General features: G+C 37.0%; 1 protein-coding gene across 1 annotated transcript in view; it reads left to right on the top strand.

The window, feature by feature from the left end:
- Positions 1-16,859, top strand: part of Ndfip2 (Nedd4 family interacting protein 2) — a 49,719-nt gene that overhangs the window by 15,525 nt on the left and 17,335 nt on the right. Inside the window, exons 2-3 of the mRNA XM_013010582.1 lie at positions 13,209-13,374; positions 15,409-15,542. Coding sequence (XP_012866036.1) covers positions 13,209-13,374; positions 15,409-15,542 — 300 coding nt within the window. The remainder of the gene's footprint in view (positions 1-13,208; positions 13,375-15,408; positions 15,543-16,859) is intronic.

The raw sequence follows: 16,859 nt of genomic DNA, 5'->3' as shown, positions 1-16,859 counted from the left end.
ATAGATACTATAGTAATTCAGAACTTGACATCAAAATATACAAAATAAAAATTTGTATTACTGAGGGAACAAAGCCAGTTTGACAAGCTTAGACATTATATGATTTCATCTTTATTCAAGGTAAAACTATTCTGGCAGGTTAAAACTATGGAGACAATAAAAAGGCCAGTGGAGGGGCTGGGAAGGTGGCTCAGTGGTAGAGCGCTTGCCTTGCATGCATAAGGCCCTGGTTTCCATTCCTCAGCACCACATAAGCAGAAAAAGATGGAAGTGGCGCTTTGGCTTAAGTGGTAGAGCACTAGTCTTGAGCTGAAGAGCTGAGGGATAGCGCCCAGGCCCAGAGTTCAGGCCCCACAACCGACAAAAAAAAAAAAAAAAAAGGCCCATGGATGCTATGTGTTAGTGGGAAGGAGGGATAAATAGAGAAAGCACAGAAGAATATTAGGGCAGAGAAGCTGCTCTACATCTGCACTGTATCTTGTCATTATACATGTGCCAAAAGCCATCAGTCACTGAAAGTGAACTCTGTACTACACTCTGTAGTTAACTATGGGCTTTACATAGTAACGAAGTAGGTTTATCAGCTACAAATAAATGTACCATGGGTGGGAGCCATTGATAATGGGTTATTTTTTGCATGTATGGGGTTACATGGAAAGTCTCTGTACCTTAGGCCGACTTTGCTGTGAAAATAAATCTAAAAAATAAAGTTTTAATAAAAATAGTGATATAGTGAATCAGTATAGAGGTACATTTCTACTTCCAGAGAAAGAACAAAGAGTGGGCAAATAAATGGTTATATGTGTTTGTCTTCTGACTTAGGAGCCAAGTTTTTTTGTTTTTTTTTGGGTCCGGTTGTGGTGCCTGAACTCTGGGCCTGCACGCTGTCCCTCAGCTCTTCAGCTCAAGGCTAGTGCTCTACCACTTGAACCACAGCGCCACTTCTGGCTTTTTTTTTCCTGCTTATGTGGTGCTGAGGAATCGAACCCAGGGCTTCAGGCATGCAGTGCAAGCGCTCTACCACTGAGCCACCTTCCCAGCCCAGGAGCCAAGTTTTGGGAGTTAATGCTTTGGCTTGTAACACTGATGAAACACTGATGACCATCCCTCTATTTTCTATAATGGTGTCTTGACACTTGGGGATTCCTGAGGAATCAACAACCACCCTTATCTCCTAGTAACTAAAGTCACTGTAGTTAGTTTTGCTGAAGGAGTCTGTTCTTAGCTTTTGTATGTTTTCTGAAGGAAAAATAAAACTTGTAGTGGAAAGTGAATGTGTGGCTCAAGTAGTAGAGTGACAGCCTTGAGCAAAAAAGCCATGAATCCTTCAGTTTGAGCCCAAATGCTAGCACATACAAAAATACATTTAAAGCAGGCTTTTTGGCTCATGCCTGTAATCATAGCTCCTAAGAAAGCCAAGATCTGAGGATTATAATTTGAAGTCAGCCTAGGCAGGTAAGTCTATGAGACTCTTACCTCAACTGAACATTCACACAAAGCCAGAGTAGAGTTGTGGCTCTGATGGTACAATGCTAGCCTTGAGAAGAAAAAAAAAAAAAAAGCTCAAGGATAGCGGCCAGGCCTTCAGTTCAAGCCTTAGAACAAGCACACAGAAAAAGATTAAAAACAACCCCTTCCCCCCCAAAAAAAAACATTTATTTGAAGAAAGTTGATCTTTCAGGCATGGTTCTTGTTGATTGAATATGTTAATTCTTGCTTTCCTAGTCATACTATATTATGGTCTTTCTTTATAACTTCTTGTTATTAGGAGCTGCAAGCTCCCAAGTATTGATGAGATTAGATTTGTACCATAAGTGTTATAATTGAGTGACTGATGAGAAATTGACTGACTGGAAACGCATGGATGACAGAATGAAAAATGAAGCTCAAACAGGTTAGTAACTTGAAGTTACCCTAGTAGTAGGTCTGTATCTTAAATTTAGATCTTTTGGCACCAAATCATGGTGGTGTGTTTTTCCTTTTGTATATTTATTTAGCAACTAGCTGATACTCTAAAAGAACATGATATCAAATAGGACAGAACAGCATGCTAATTTTTAAAATGACAATGAATCTAGTAAGAGTAACTTTAACAAAATTACAGGACTGGGAAGGTGGCTCAGTGGTAGAGCACTTGCCTTGCATACTCGAGGCCCTGGGTTCGATTCCTCAGCACCACATAAGAAAAAAGCCGGAAGTGGCGCTGTGGCTCAAGTGATAGAGTGCTAGCCGTGAGCTGAAGAGCTGAGGGTCAGCGCCCAGGCCCAGAGTTCAGGCCCCACGACCGGACCAAAAAACAAAAAAACCCCAAAAAACAAAATTACATGGTTGTTTTAATGACCTTCCAAATGAAACCTAAACCAAATAACGAGTTAAACACCATTTAGGTGCATCCAATTCCTATGTGTGAGAGACAGTATCAATTGCTGTGAATTTGGTTTCTGCTAAGTGTTTAAATTAGCCAAAGGAGAATATAGACCCTACAGAAAAAAGCACAATGAATGGTCAAAGGTAGGAGGAACACCAGAAAGGACCCATTGTCTGGAAGCTGCAGAAAACCTAGTTCAGATTGTGGTCAAGTGTGTTGAATAGATTGGAGATTTAGCTAAGCTGAGGATTGAAAATAAGCTTTTGAACTTAACCATCAAAAGGGCAACATTTTTTTATTGTTGTTTTAGAGGTGACATACAGTGGGGTTACCTTTACATATATCTGATGATATGCATATTGCTTTCCTTTTCCTTATTTATTTATTTATTTATTTTTGGATTCGGTCGTGGGGCCTGAATTCTAAGCCTGGGCACTGTCCCTCAGCTTTTCAGCTCAAGGCTAGGGCTCTACAACTTGAGCCACAGCGCCACATCCGGCTTTTTTTTTCTTTTTGCTTATGTGGTGCTGAGGGATTGAACCCTGGGCCTCATTCATGCAAGGCAAGCGCTCTGCCACTGAGCCACCTTCCCAGCCCCCTTTTTCTTTTTTTTTAAACGTTTTTTATTGTAAAAATTCTGTACAGCGGGGTTACAGGTACATGAGCGAGGTAATGAGTACATTTCCTTTTTCTTAGTATCAGCTGCTCCCTCCTTCTCTTTCATTCCCTTCCTCCCATCACCACCTGTGAGTTGCTTAGTTCATTTTCATCAATATCTAGTGCAGCTGATGGGCCACTCTGCTATACTTTTTCACTTGCTGTCCACTGAAGGGCAAACACTAGGTGTTTGAGTGAAAGTTAATGGATTAGGGAGGAAATGAGAAGTAGAAGTTCAGATAAGAGACATTTTATTGTTTTTCTTTCCAGCATATTTGAAAAAAGAGGCAGAAATTGTTCAGAAAGCAGGGGAAAGTATTTTTAGTTGGAGCAGGGTTTTTCCTTATTAAAATGTGCCATGACTAAAATATACATGTGGGTACAAAGAAGTTTCCGCTGTTAAAAAGGAAGGAGAGATACAATTTAAAGGAAAGATCCTCTAGGAGGCAAGATCTTGGTGTATTTATCTGGCATTTGAAGTGAGGAATATGAGTTGGGATGGATGCCATAATGCTAAGTTTAGAGCTGCAGATGAGAGAAGTGGAAGGAGCTTTTTTTTTTCTCCCGCTGTGAAGTAGGAAGCAAAGATTTTTGCCTCCAAGTTCTGTGGTTAGAAGTGGAAGAGAAAAGAATGGCAGAGTTGAAGCACCTGTCATGGTGACCACTAATTGTGACAGCCTTGCTGGAATTGGAAACTCAATTGGTGACATCAGTCTACCCAGTTGTCCGATTTGTTTTTGTTCCTCCATTGGAAGGCAATAGGCTCACCACAGTTTATGTCTTGATGGGGTAGTTGTGGCTGAGGTTAAGAGGACTAGGGAATTGGGGATGCTGGTGAGTCTCATTCAGGCTATTCATTTTACTGCCTGGGCTACATAGAAGGCAGTGAAAGGAACAAACTTAGTTTAGGCAGTGAGAAAGGCAAAAGCCTAGAAGTTGTGATCAGAAATCAAGATGTTTAAGTTTAACATTTTTTAGAAGCACTTCTAAATGATAACCTGTTCAGGAAGTCTGCTAAGGGAGTAGAGAACTGAAGCAGTCACTGATTGCTTAATTCAAGATACCATTACTTCATGTTTTGTAGTCTTGTATTAAAGTAGAATTTAAGATTAGGAAAAGATTAGATGGGAATGCTATGGAGGAGCTGGCCTACTACTACTAGGAGTTATTTGGAGTCTTGTGAGTACTACTAACAAGAACAGGATGAAAAATGTCTGACAGACTGGATGGATAGGTAGCATGAACTCGAAAAGTGATTTTGATATGAAATCTCAGTATCCTAAACAACTTTTGTTCATCTTATTCCTCGATAAGGGATTAGGAGTAGGAGGAATGCCATTCCTACTTGAAAGGGATAGAGTGCCATCTAGGGAATGTTGGATTTCCGTTCCATCTTTTAAAGCAGAGTCCATTTTGTATAGTGGCTGGGTATGTGTTATAGGAGTTAATGATCTTTTAGGGTTCCTAGAGAGAAGAGGGGAAATTTGTAGGAAGTGAATTGTGGAGTTTTAAGTTAATGTATTGATTTTTACATGCCATATTTTTATCTACTTCAAAAAAAGGACTTCATTTTAACCTAATTTGAGACTCAGAAATGTGTGATTAAAAACCCTCCAGAGTTCCTGTGTACCATTCACCCAAGTGGTAACATTTTACATTTTGCTCTGTGTTAGTCTCTTTATATGTATATAGGCACATGCACATATTTATTCCCAAAACATTGAAAGTAACTGGTAAGTGTGATGTCTCTTTGCATCTAAATATTTGTGTGCTTTTTCTAAAAATTCTTACATAGCTATATTGTGATTATGCAAATGTACAACACTAACCTTGTTGTAATATATAAACATGTCACCACTTTCCCACTATAGAAAGAGAAAGATTTTGATTTTTTAAAAAATTGGGATCTAATTACAATTAAACAATATGTTTAATTATTCAGGCAGACTTTTTTTTTGTGTGTGTGTTGGTCATGGGGCTTGAACTCTGTCCCTGAGCTCTTCAGCTCAAGGCAAGTGCTCTACCACTTGAGCCTTCTCATTTTCTGGTAGTTAATTGGAGATAAGAGTCTCATAGACTTTCTTGCCCGAACTGGCTTTGAACCCTAATCCTCAGATCTCAGCCTCCTGAGTAGTTAGGATTACAGGCGTGAGCTACCCGCTAGTGTATTTTTATCTGCAATTGTTTTCTGGTCTTTTTTGCTTTTTTTCATGGCAAAGTTTTGGGAAGTTCAGGTCGATGGTTGTATTCCTTGAACATGTCTTTTTGTTTTGTTTTGTTTTACTTTAATTAATTAGATGTTTTTGGTAAATCTTTTTTTTCCCTTCCTTTCTTTTCTTTTTCCCCCCAACCAATAGTAGATATTTAATTGGGTGGATTGTTTCTTTTTCTTTTCTTTTTCATATATATATTTTTAATTGTAAAAATATTGTACAGAGGCTGGGCACCAGTGGCTCATGCCTGTTATTCTAGCTACTCAGGAGGCTGAGATCTGAGAAGCAGAGTTCAAAGCCAGCCTGGGCAAGAAAGTCTGTGAGACTCATCTCCATTAAATCACCAGAAAACCAGAAGTTGCACTGTGGCTCAAGTGGTAGAATGCTAACCTTGAGCTGAAGAGCTGAGGGACAGCGCCCAGGCCCAGAGTTCAATCCCCATGACCTACCCCCCCCAAATATATATATATATACACACACACACACACACACACACACACACACACTGTACAGAGGGGTTACATTTACATGAGTAAGGTAATGAGTACATTTCCTATAGAGCATTATTACTTCCTCCTTTGTTTTTTTCCTACCATCCTTCCCTCCCTGCCTCCTCAATTCCCCTTGCCCCAAGTTGTAAAGTTAATTTTCAACTTACTATCTTGTTGTTACAGTGGGTCAACCTGTATCCTTTTTTCAGCATTTTGTTATTTCCCTTCTCCTCCTCAAGTTACAAGAAGATGCAGAGCATAAGATGCAGGGCACTGGAATCAAATACAGTGAAAACAGGTTATACCATAGAAGAACATGAAAGAAAAAAAACACACATGATACATTATAAATACATTAAAACAACAGCAAGAAGGATAAAGGCACTTGTGTCTCTATCTTGGGGTTCATTTCACTTAGCGTCATCTTATATGGTCACATGTACATAGCTTTTGAGCTTTTCAGCCTGTCCTACCACTTTAGGGTTTTTTTTTTTTTTGGTTGGTCATGGGTCTTGAACTCTGGGCTTGGGCGCTATCCCTCAGCTCTTCAGCTCAAGGCGAGTGCTCTACCACTTGAGCCACAGCACCACTTCTGTGTCCTACCATTTTGGAAATCAGTATGGAGGTTCCTCAAAAGACTCCACATAGAGCTCCCCTATGACCCAGCACTCCCACTTTTGGGCATTTATCCAAATGATCACAAACAAGGTCACACCAAAGCTACCAGACAACTATGTTTATTGCAGTATTATTCACCATAGCTAAGATATGGAACCAACCCAGATGCCCCTCAGTAGATAAATGGATCAAGAAAATGTGGTATGTATACTTAATGGATTTCTGTGCCTCCATCAGAAAGAATGACATCACCCCATTTGTTAGGAAATGGAAAGACTTGGAAAAAATTATCTTAAGTGAAGTAAGCCAGGCCCAAAGAAACATAGGTCCCATGGTTTCCCTTACTTCCTTTCTTGATGTACTAGGGTTTGACCTCAGGACCTCATACTTGGTAGGTAAGCAATCTACCACTTTAGTCACACCCTCAGCATTTTTGGTAATTCTTGCCTGATACAGTAACTGACTATAGTGGCCAATGGTGATTTCCTCATTCCACTATTTTCTTTATCCACTATGGGATAATATATATTAGCATTTTGCTGTTTATTTTGTTTTAGAACATTTCTTTTTAAAAGAGAAGCTAAAGCCATCCATTCCATTTTCTTCCTTTTCCCCAACTTCTTCTACCCTTAAGAATTGAGTGATCAACAAGCTGTTAATAATCTGTGCTAAGATCATATTAACCAATTGATTTTAAAAAAGGAATGATTATGGGACATATTTGTATATACATATTTTCTTAGGAAAATCCAAGTGAGAGTTTTAGAAGTTATAATGAGTGTATGCTTATACGTGTTAATCACTTTCATTCTTAACATTTGCACACATGTAAATATCCTTCTTTGATTGTATTCACCTTCTCTCTGTCTTTCCTTAAGCAACTCATTCTTCTAGAGTTTGTGGAGTATCTCTTTGCTTATATTTTATGTAAAATTTTAAGGAAAATATGTTGTTTAATTAAAGGATTGAACCCAATCAATAAGTGTGCCATATAGAACGCATTGTAATCTAGGAGGGAATTGTAGGATTTAGGATATTTATGAAGCAGTTTTAGTTTGTAAACAGAAACTTAACTAGAGGTGTAATTCTTTTGAAAGTACAGATTTATGTAAGATTTTTTTCCCTCGCTATTTGGTTTCTTTGTTCCTTGGAAGTCTTTGAGATGGAATTGTCCCCAACAAATGTTTTAAAACTTCCTGAGGAAAGTAATAACTAGCTGGGAGAGACTTCAAAGTAAGATTAGCAAGGTTATCCGCTTTCAGGGCTTTCCTTATGCTTTTAGTGACTGGTGACCTATATATATTTCATTTTATTTTTTGTACTTTTAACCAAAGTTGACTCAGAATTTTTTTGCAAGGGAGCTTTTATTTTCACATCATCCAACAAGATTGAAACAAACCCCCACTTTTGTAGATCATTAGTTTAGCTGGGGAAACAGATTATAAGTGATTGACTACATTTAAAAATGGTATTGTGGTAAGTGCCCTGAGAAACTGATGTAAGGCTCAGATTATGTGACAAAGACCTACTTTTGGGAGACTAAAGGCTTTCTTGAGAATTTGCCTTTAAGCTGAGTGCTGAACAATATATAGAATTAACTGAGCACTGAAAAAAGGGATAAAAAGAATTAGATACAAACCCAGAGCTTTTTTTGTGTGTGTGATTTTTTGGTGTCATAAAAAGTGATAGGGAGGAGGAAGTTAAAGAATGTATATATCCTGATCTGAAGCTCAGAAAGCTCTAGGGTGGCAATAAAATATCTTGAAGGGTTTTAAAAAATCAGTTTCCATTCAAAATTCCTTCCTTTTTAAAGTATCCATCTTAAAAAATGGATACTATTTTTTATTTGCATTGTTTAGATACATTTTTGTTTAGGTACAGTTGTAGATTGTACTGTTTTCAACAAAAATTGCATGTGATAAAGCTAAGAGAGCTGTTTTAATAAATGTTATAGTTAGTGGTGGTAGAGGTGAAGATCCTAGATTCTTACTGTTTCCAAAGTGGTAAAGTGAGGAGCTTAATAGAGAGAAAGTATACCATTAAAAGAAATGGCAGGTCCATGCTAGGAGGCCCAAGAGCAAATACATGGTTAAGAATATTTCTGCTTACTAACATTTGTGGAGTATAGAGAAATTAATAGTAATGATACTGGCCTGATCTTAGGGAAATGAGGGATCCGGATTTAGCAGATTTTTGGAAGGGATCTAAACATATTATAAGGCTTCCATCCTTATATTTTCAAGTATATGTATGAAATGCAACTATATGTATGGAGCCCTGAGTAGGAGTTTATTGCACAAAAGTCAAACTAAAGACAGAAAGGTCAGGCTAAGGGTGCATACCTTCTGCCACGGAGGTGCCTCAGTTGGGTTAGAACTGGCCAATGCTTTTCCACCTCTAGGAAGAAGTGCTCACTGTAAACTGACCACAAATCACCACTGAGGAATGGCCATGAGTGGTGCTTTAAGGAGATTGGACTTCCGAGGATTTTGTAGGATGCAGCTAGGAGAGGGGGTTGATTTCAGTATTCTTTCCCTAGAGCTAACCTGCCTCAATAATTCTTTTCCTTTTTATGAGAAAGCCTTTTATCAAAGGACATAGTGTATTCCTTAATATTTTGGCTTCTGAGACATGGAAAACCAGAAATTAGAGGTTTCATATTACATTTTGATTTTATTTATTAAAAATTTGGGCTTAGTGGGGAAAGTATTTGGAAAAGAAACCTGAATTTGGGGGGGGAAGTTATTTATTTGCTTAATGAGTTACATATGAGAGAACTTGAAATTTAGTTTTTTTTTTATGGAAAGTCTAGGTCTGTGGCTAAGCAGCATGGTTCAGTGAGAACCTTCTGAACTACTGGTTCAGAACAGTATTGATCTGTCAGAGTTTAAGACCTGTGTTACCTAACCACCTTGTACAGATGAGGTGAGCTCACTGTCTTGTGCAGCTGATGTACAGCTTGACTCAGCTCTTTGATTTTATTGCAACTGCAATCTGTTTTCTTCCCTAAATTAGGTATTAAATAGAGCAAGATCGGATAACAGGTTTTTATTATCAGGATCTTAAAAATTAGAAGACTTGATTACCTTTTCCCTCATAGCCTTCTGGAGGAGACCAGAATTCCATAATATGTAGTTGGATCACTTAATTATCAAACTTGACCACGTTTTTTCGTTTTTGGGTGCTGGTCCTTGGGCTTGGACTCAGGGTCTGGGCACTCACTGTTCCTGATCCTTGATCCTCTTCTCTGAGCCTCCTGAGTGCCACCAGCACCTTTTCACAGTATTAAAAAAATGGGAAAAAAAGAAAAGAAAAAAAATACAATCCACCAAATTAAATATCCATTATTGATTGGGGAAAAAAACAAAGGAAGGAGAAAAAGATTTACCAAAGATTTACTCTTCTTCCCTCTCATACTAAATATAACATAATTTGGCAGTATACAAAATACATCATGTCTTTGGGTATTGCTTCATCTGAAAACTTTAAAAAGTGAATTACGTTTTTCCTTTAGCAAGGTCATAAATTTTCTTTTATAGTAATAAAACATGTCCAAACAAAAAAGTAAAGAAATGAATTAAGACAATTAGAGGTCAGGGAGTGAGACTATATTGCTGCTGGCCTAGGCAGGGCACTGTGATGCATCCACATCACTTCATAGCACATCTCTGCTTCTCTTCATGGTGCTGTGTACTAGGAAACCTCCTGCCTTCACTAAAGCAACACATCTGAATCTGCCTTCATATTTCGTCACTCTTAGTTTAAGAGTTGTACTGTAGGAGACAAGCCAGTTTGAAGAAATAGTACTTTGTTTACTTTGTATAGCAGTACTTTGTTTACTATAAGGCTGGACTTCCAGTTAGTTTATTTTAGTGCTTATAGTTTCCTAGTCATTAAATACACATTTATTATACATTTATAGAGAGTATATTCAATATACATTTTTAGAGAGTAGCTACTTTTAATGCAGCCTTCATCTTTTTTTTTTAATAAACAATCATGTTTCATTCAGTATGTAGCTTTTCACACCCTCTCTCTTGCTTTACTGAAGAGAAATGTTAGCTCTCATGTGTCATACTGTATTACCTACATGTTTTCTAGAGGCTCATGAGTGTGGATAAGGCACAGGAAGTTGGGATCAGCATTGTTTACAAGTTGCCCCCCACTGTACCCTCCTGGTTTCTGATTTTGCTGTTTAGGTAATTGCTAAAGAATGTAAAATAAAAATCTTTAGAAAGAAATGATTTTCCTGAATGGCATTTTCTAATTTGATGAACATATACTTTGATTTGAATCATTGTGTAGATTCACTTAAAAGGCAGTCACAGTAGATTGGTTTATAGAAGCAATTTCATTGCCTGCAAAGATGTAAAATTGCAGTGTTATACTTAAATTGAAAGTTACATGCAACCATGGGTAGAGCTTCTTGACTGAATTATTTGGTTTTACTGTTGATGCACAGTAAATCTTTTCTGTACATCATAATCTTGTAAAATAAAAAGTAGGGGTTAGGTAAGTTGCTCGAAATAAACTAGGATATGTTATATAATGTTCCAATGTTTATTTCTGAGTCATATGTGAAAGTTCCTGTAGCTATTCTTTTCATTGTAATTATTTAAGTAAAGTTGACAGGTTTCAAAAATGGCATAGTCATTGTGGAGAGCGCATTTGTATACCATATTTAATATTACGTGTTTATATAAGAGTAGAATTAAAGACCTATTTTGTTATAAAGTTCTTTTCCTTAGTATAAAGTTATATCTGACATTTGTGATTTTAATATCAGGTATGGAAAAATGATTTTTTTCCTTTTTCATAACTTTGCTACTACTTAGTGTAATTGAAACTTCCAGGTAAATGTCTGTATTTCACTTACATTTGTCTTATGTGGCCAATGTAACATTTTTGTTCCACAAGTCCAGTAAGTAAAGATGACTGGTCTTAGAGGATTCCCTTGGATAGACTGTAATAGGACAGCATAAGCAGGGCTCTGAGCTGCAGCTACAAGATGTTGCCAATTAAGAGGTGGTAATTTAGGGCCTGCTTGGAAAAGTTCTACAAGTAACTATAATGCACATACAAAATTCACATTATCATTACTTGAACCAAGAGTGTAGAGAGTGATTAATTATTCAAACCCTTGTGCTGTGATGTGAGTAGAAAGAGTTGCCTTAATAATGTGAGAAATTGAAAAACCATTTACAACACATAATCTAGTTTACAAAGAAGTCTTGTGCTACAATACTTTTTTAAAAGTATTTTTGAATACCATTAAAATTGCTTTCTTTTTCCCAGCAAATACCTGACCAACTTGTTTCTGCTTTAATAAATTTTTGGAAAAACTAAAAAAAAAGTGAGAAATTATTTGTTATATTTATGATAGTTCTTTTAAAAGTATACATTTATTAACTGATAAAATGTTTTCATAGCATCACTTGCTAAAGTATATTAAATCAGCATTGTAATAAATTACCTCCCACTTGATTTTGTTTATGTCATTTTTATATTTTAGAGACATTAGTAGCTACTTAATGGACTGAGAGAGACTACTTCATAATTTCTGTTTCTACTTCATGAATTGGAGTTGGGAGACATGTATTTATTAAATGCCTTCTCCGTGCTAGTGGCTATCCCATGTTGTCCAACAACCATTTTACAACTCTGAAGATTCTGGCTGCATTCAGAACCTATAGGTGAATGCTGAGGCACAGAAAGCCAACTTTAGCAAAGCTCCTGAGGGGTATATGGGGATGCTATTCTTTCTGAAATCAGGAAACCATGGTAGTCTTGCTACATTACAACATTCAAAATAGCATTTATAGTAGTAATATGACATTTCTTTGGAGGAGTGTTTTTTTAACATTGTATTTCTTTTTTGGGGGGGGTCTGGTCGTGGGGCCTGAACTCTGGGCCTGGGTGCTGTCCCTCAGCTCTTCAGCTCAAGGCTAGCGCTCTACCACTTGAGCCACAGCGCCACTTCCAGCTTTTTTCTTTTTGCTTATGTGTTGCTGAGAAATCGAACCCAGGGCCTCATGCATGCAAGGCAAGCGCTCTACCACTGAGCCACCTTCCCAGCCCAACATTGTATTTCTTAAGGGAATGAATCAATGAAGAGTAACACTGAAAACCCATAGTTTCTTTTCAAAACTGAGATTCTAGTTTAAAAGTTCTTAAAATGTTTTAATAAGTACTCTTCTCAATACATTAGAGATAAATTATAGTCTCTCCTTGATGCATCACTTCATGGTATTATGCCATTGTTTTACCTCATAGTAGTTTGCTTGCATATTAATGATTGTTTCAAAGTCATCATAAATGCATAAACCCACTGCTTAGTTTTCTTAGCTGTTGTGATATTTGGGAAGTTATATTAAGTCTCTGTACTTTAATGATTCCCTACCACCACCTCTGATTTGTCACTGGGGATAAAGACAGTATCTCATAGATTTATTGTGAGGATTCAATAAGTTAAATGGTTTAAAATTTTAATATGTTATTCCTACTGCTTGAACTATTGATAAATTAATTATGATGAAAAAATTTTTAGGATGTACATTGACTCATTTTACATTTTTCTATACTTCGGAAAACTTAAGAATATTGCACATTTTTAGATGGTTTCTACATTATTATATTTCTACTTATAGATTCAAGTAATAAAGATGGTATTGTGTTTGAGTTCACAGGAGGTTTGCCTTTCTTTGCAGTACAAGTGTAGTATATGCACAATGATACATACTTAATACTATATATAGGCTTATGCAAATTTGAATCTATTTTGAATTATAAAATCTTTACAGATTTGTAAATAAAAATACAATGAGCACCATTGCATTGACTCTTCTTCCTTTGTCTTCTTAGCTTTACAATGAAGAGGATAATTCTGAATCATCTGCTTCAGAGCAGCCGTCCACTTCAAACTCAATACCACAGGCTGTGCTGACTGCCCCTTCTGTGCCGGCACCTGAGACAGACTCCTCTCCTCCACCATATAGTAGTATTACCGTGGAAGTACCAACGACTTCAGGTGGGAAACTGCTTGCTCCCAGTTGATTTTGTTGACATTATGGTTTTATGTGATTATCAGGTCTGTTAATGTGCTTTTAAATATATCCACACAATACACATGTACATACAGTATGCAGATACATACACATGTGTATGTATACATGCCTATAGAAGATAACATTAGTAATGATGAAAGTGGTAGGACATTGTGGGTCGGTGTGGCGGGAGGGGCAAGTGTGCTTTCAAATACATGTGATAATTCTTGAATGCAGTGATTATTGCTTGCTGCTGCTTTTTTCTTCAGGCCTTTCTAGAGAGATAATTTCAGTTCCTTTTTCAACAATTTTAGTTAATATGTTGATGTATATACTATTACAATTTTTATATACTATTTGATTTGTATCATTTTGAATACTATTACAATGTTTCCAAGTCTGATAATTTCCAAGTAATGTATAAATCACATTTCTAAATATTTTATATATGTGTATTATGAATCATTTAAAAATCAGATATTAAAACATTTTAGCTGAAATAAAATTTCCACTAGAATACTTCATCTTTCATGTTTCTTATTCTAAAATTAATGCCATTTATATCTCCAACTCATGCCAACTTTCTCTGGTATTTATTTATTTATTTGGTCGTGGGGCTTGAAGTCAGATCCTGGGCATTGTTCCTGAGCTCTTTTTGCTCAATGCTAGGGTTCTGTCACTTTGAGCTACAGTGTCACTTCTGATTTCTGGTGTTAATTGGAGATAAGAATCTCATGGACTTTCCTATCTGGGCTGGCTTTGAACTGTGATTCTTGGCTAGCATTACAGGCATGAGCCACCAGTGCGCAGCTTGGTTACCATTTTTAAATGTGTGGAAAAATCCAGTATTTCTTCATCAAATTCATTTTTTAATGCAGTTGCTGAAAATCATGTTCTCCATGAAAGTGTCTTTACTAATAACATTAACAAATGTATATTTGTTTTATTTGTATATAATGTTTATTTGATCAGTGTGCTTGTTTAATAACAGTTTTATATGCAATTGTTGCTTTGGGTTTTTTTGTTTTATGGTTCTGGGAATGGTACCCAGAGCTTCATGCATGCTTGGCAAGCACTCTACCACTACCTGTAGTTCCTCAAGCAGTTTATTTGTTGGTTTCTATGAATTCTGTTTATTTAAACTTTTTTGAAGATTATTAAATTTTATTCTGAATTTCCATCAGTATTTTCAAGTTTCTGGAAGAAAGGATAATGAATTTGCTACCCTAGCTTGGTCTGGATTTTTTCCTTTCTTTCCCTCCCCCTTTCTCTTCTTGCAAAGTGTGCCACTTACCGGTTGTTCAGTACCTTGCAAGTCACTTAATTTTCCTGAACCAGGAGGGTTGCTCAAATTAATATATAGAAGAATGGTATATTAAATGTTTAGCATTATATAAATATTAATTTTCCTGATATAATTTTTGTGACTATGAAATAATAAAAAAAAATTAAGAAAATTTAATTTCTTTTTTTTGGGGGGGGTTCCAGTCGTGGGGCCTGAACTCTTGGCCTGGGTGCTGTCCCTCAGCTCTTCAGCTCAAGGCTAGCACTCTACCACTTGAGCCACAGTGCCACTTCCGGCTTTTTTTTTTTCTGCTTATGTGCTGCTGAGGAATCAAACCCAGGGACTTAAGCATGCAAGACGAGTGCTCTACCCCTGAGCCAACTTCTTAGCCCCAGAAAATTTAATTTCTTTGTGCATACTAGTAAGTTTATAGATAGGGCTCATGTTTTGTGAGATTTTTACTTTCCTCCTCTTTAACCTCCTTTTCCAAATCTTCTTGAGACCCTTTTTTAGTGTATTAGTGTTTAGATGGTATTTATCAGCCTTTCTGTTTATAATAAATACATGATTAAGGTAAAGTATTTGGTAGTAATAGTATTTTATGTGATATAAAGAGCTTAAGAAACAGGACTACAGTAGTCTTTAGTGTCCCATTGAAAAAGAATATGGTCATGACTATAAAATTCTATGCAACTATTTTTAATATTTATCCTTAAAAATTCTTTTTGCTCAGATACAGAAGTTTACAGTGAGTTTTACCCTGTGCCACCTCCCTACAGCGTTGCTACCTCTCTTCCTACATATGATGAAGCTGAGAAGGCTAAGGCTGCTGCTATGGCAGCTGCCGCTGCAGAAACATCTCAAAGAGTAAGACACTGATCATTTTAACATTATTGGCTTTGTTATTTGATTATGTGTTATCAAAAGTAGTTCTCTGTGCGTAAGAGCATGCATCTTCACTGTGCGTCAATACATATCAGTTTTGGTGAGACTGGCGCTCTTTCTAGTTATTCTTTGGGTTCCTCATTTCCACTGGCCTCCCCTCTACTCCACCTCAGCTTGTGTTATTTCAGGTCTTGTTTGTTACCCACATCTGATCATTTCTTAAATTGTGAGCCCAGACATCCATGTACTAGCTGCCCATTCTAACTCACTCCACCTGGCTATCACTACCTAATACTTTCACCTGGACTTCACTCCCACTTCCCTTAACTGCCCATATATTTACTTTTCCTCCTTTACATAGTTTAGATTTCATCATGGTCTATCACTGTGAGTCCATCTTTTTATCTTTTATAGTACTTTGCCAGTTCTTTAGGAAAAATTCCAACTAAACAAAATAGTCTATGGAAATAAGATATAAGGGTGCTGGTGGCTCATGGCTATAATCCTAACTACTCAGGAGGCAGAGATCTGAGCATCATGTTTCAAAGCCAACCCCAGTCAGGAAAGTCCATGACTCTAACCTCCAAAATTAACCACCAGAAAACCGAAAGTGGCACTGTGGCTCAAAGTGGTAGGGTGCTAGGCTTGAGCAAAATATCTCAGGGATAGTACCTAGGCCCAAGTTAAAGCCCCATAATGAACAACAACAAAAAAAGATATAAGGGCTTCATAGTTTTCTTCATCTACCTTTTAACATATCTTATCCTAGAAATTTGGAATGATGATCAAAGATTTCGCCTTCTCTTTCTTTTTCATTAATGCATGCTTGTTCTGGCTGTCTGAATAATGTAGAGACAACAGGATGCATGTATGCTGTTCTGTTGCCAAGTAAAAGGTGGACATTATTTATAATTTAGTCTGCCTGCAAGTTTTTGCCTTTGTTGTTTAATTGTGTGCTTCTACCGACTTCAGAAGTCTAGTTTCAGGTTTCTAGATTCATCTCAGTTTTTTCAGAAAAAGAAAAAAAAAACAAATGCTTACCTGGGAAAGCTAGGATGAAGTAAGAAAGGGAGAGGGAAGTGCTTCCATGTCTTTCTCTTGTTCACTCTAATCACCCATGCGAGGCCTCATGCTGTCACTCTTATATATCATGCATATTCCTGTCTTAGCACGCTAGCACTTTCTGTGAGATATATACATAGCCAGCTATTTCACCTTTGAAGTCTTTGTTGAAGTCTTACCTCTGGAGTTTGAACTTGGGACTCTTATGCACTTGGCTTGCTTGCTCTGCAGGTGCTT

Source organism: Dipodomys ordii, unplaced genomic scaffold (assembly GCF_000151885.1).
Source record: "Dipodomys ordii isolate 6190 unplaced genomic scaffold, Dord_2.0 Scaffold1, whole genome shotgun sequence".
Lineage (NCBI taxonomy): Eukaryota > Metazoa > Chordata > Mammalia > Rodentia > Heteromyidae > Dipodomys > Dipodomys ordii.
This window is presented reverse-complemented; position numbering and strand designations above follow the sequence as displayed.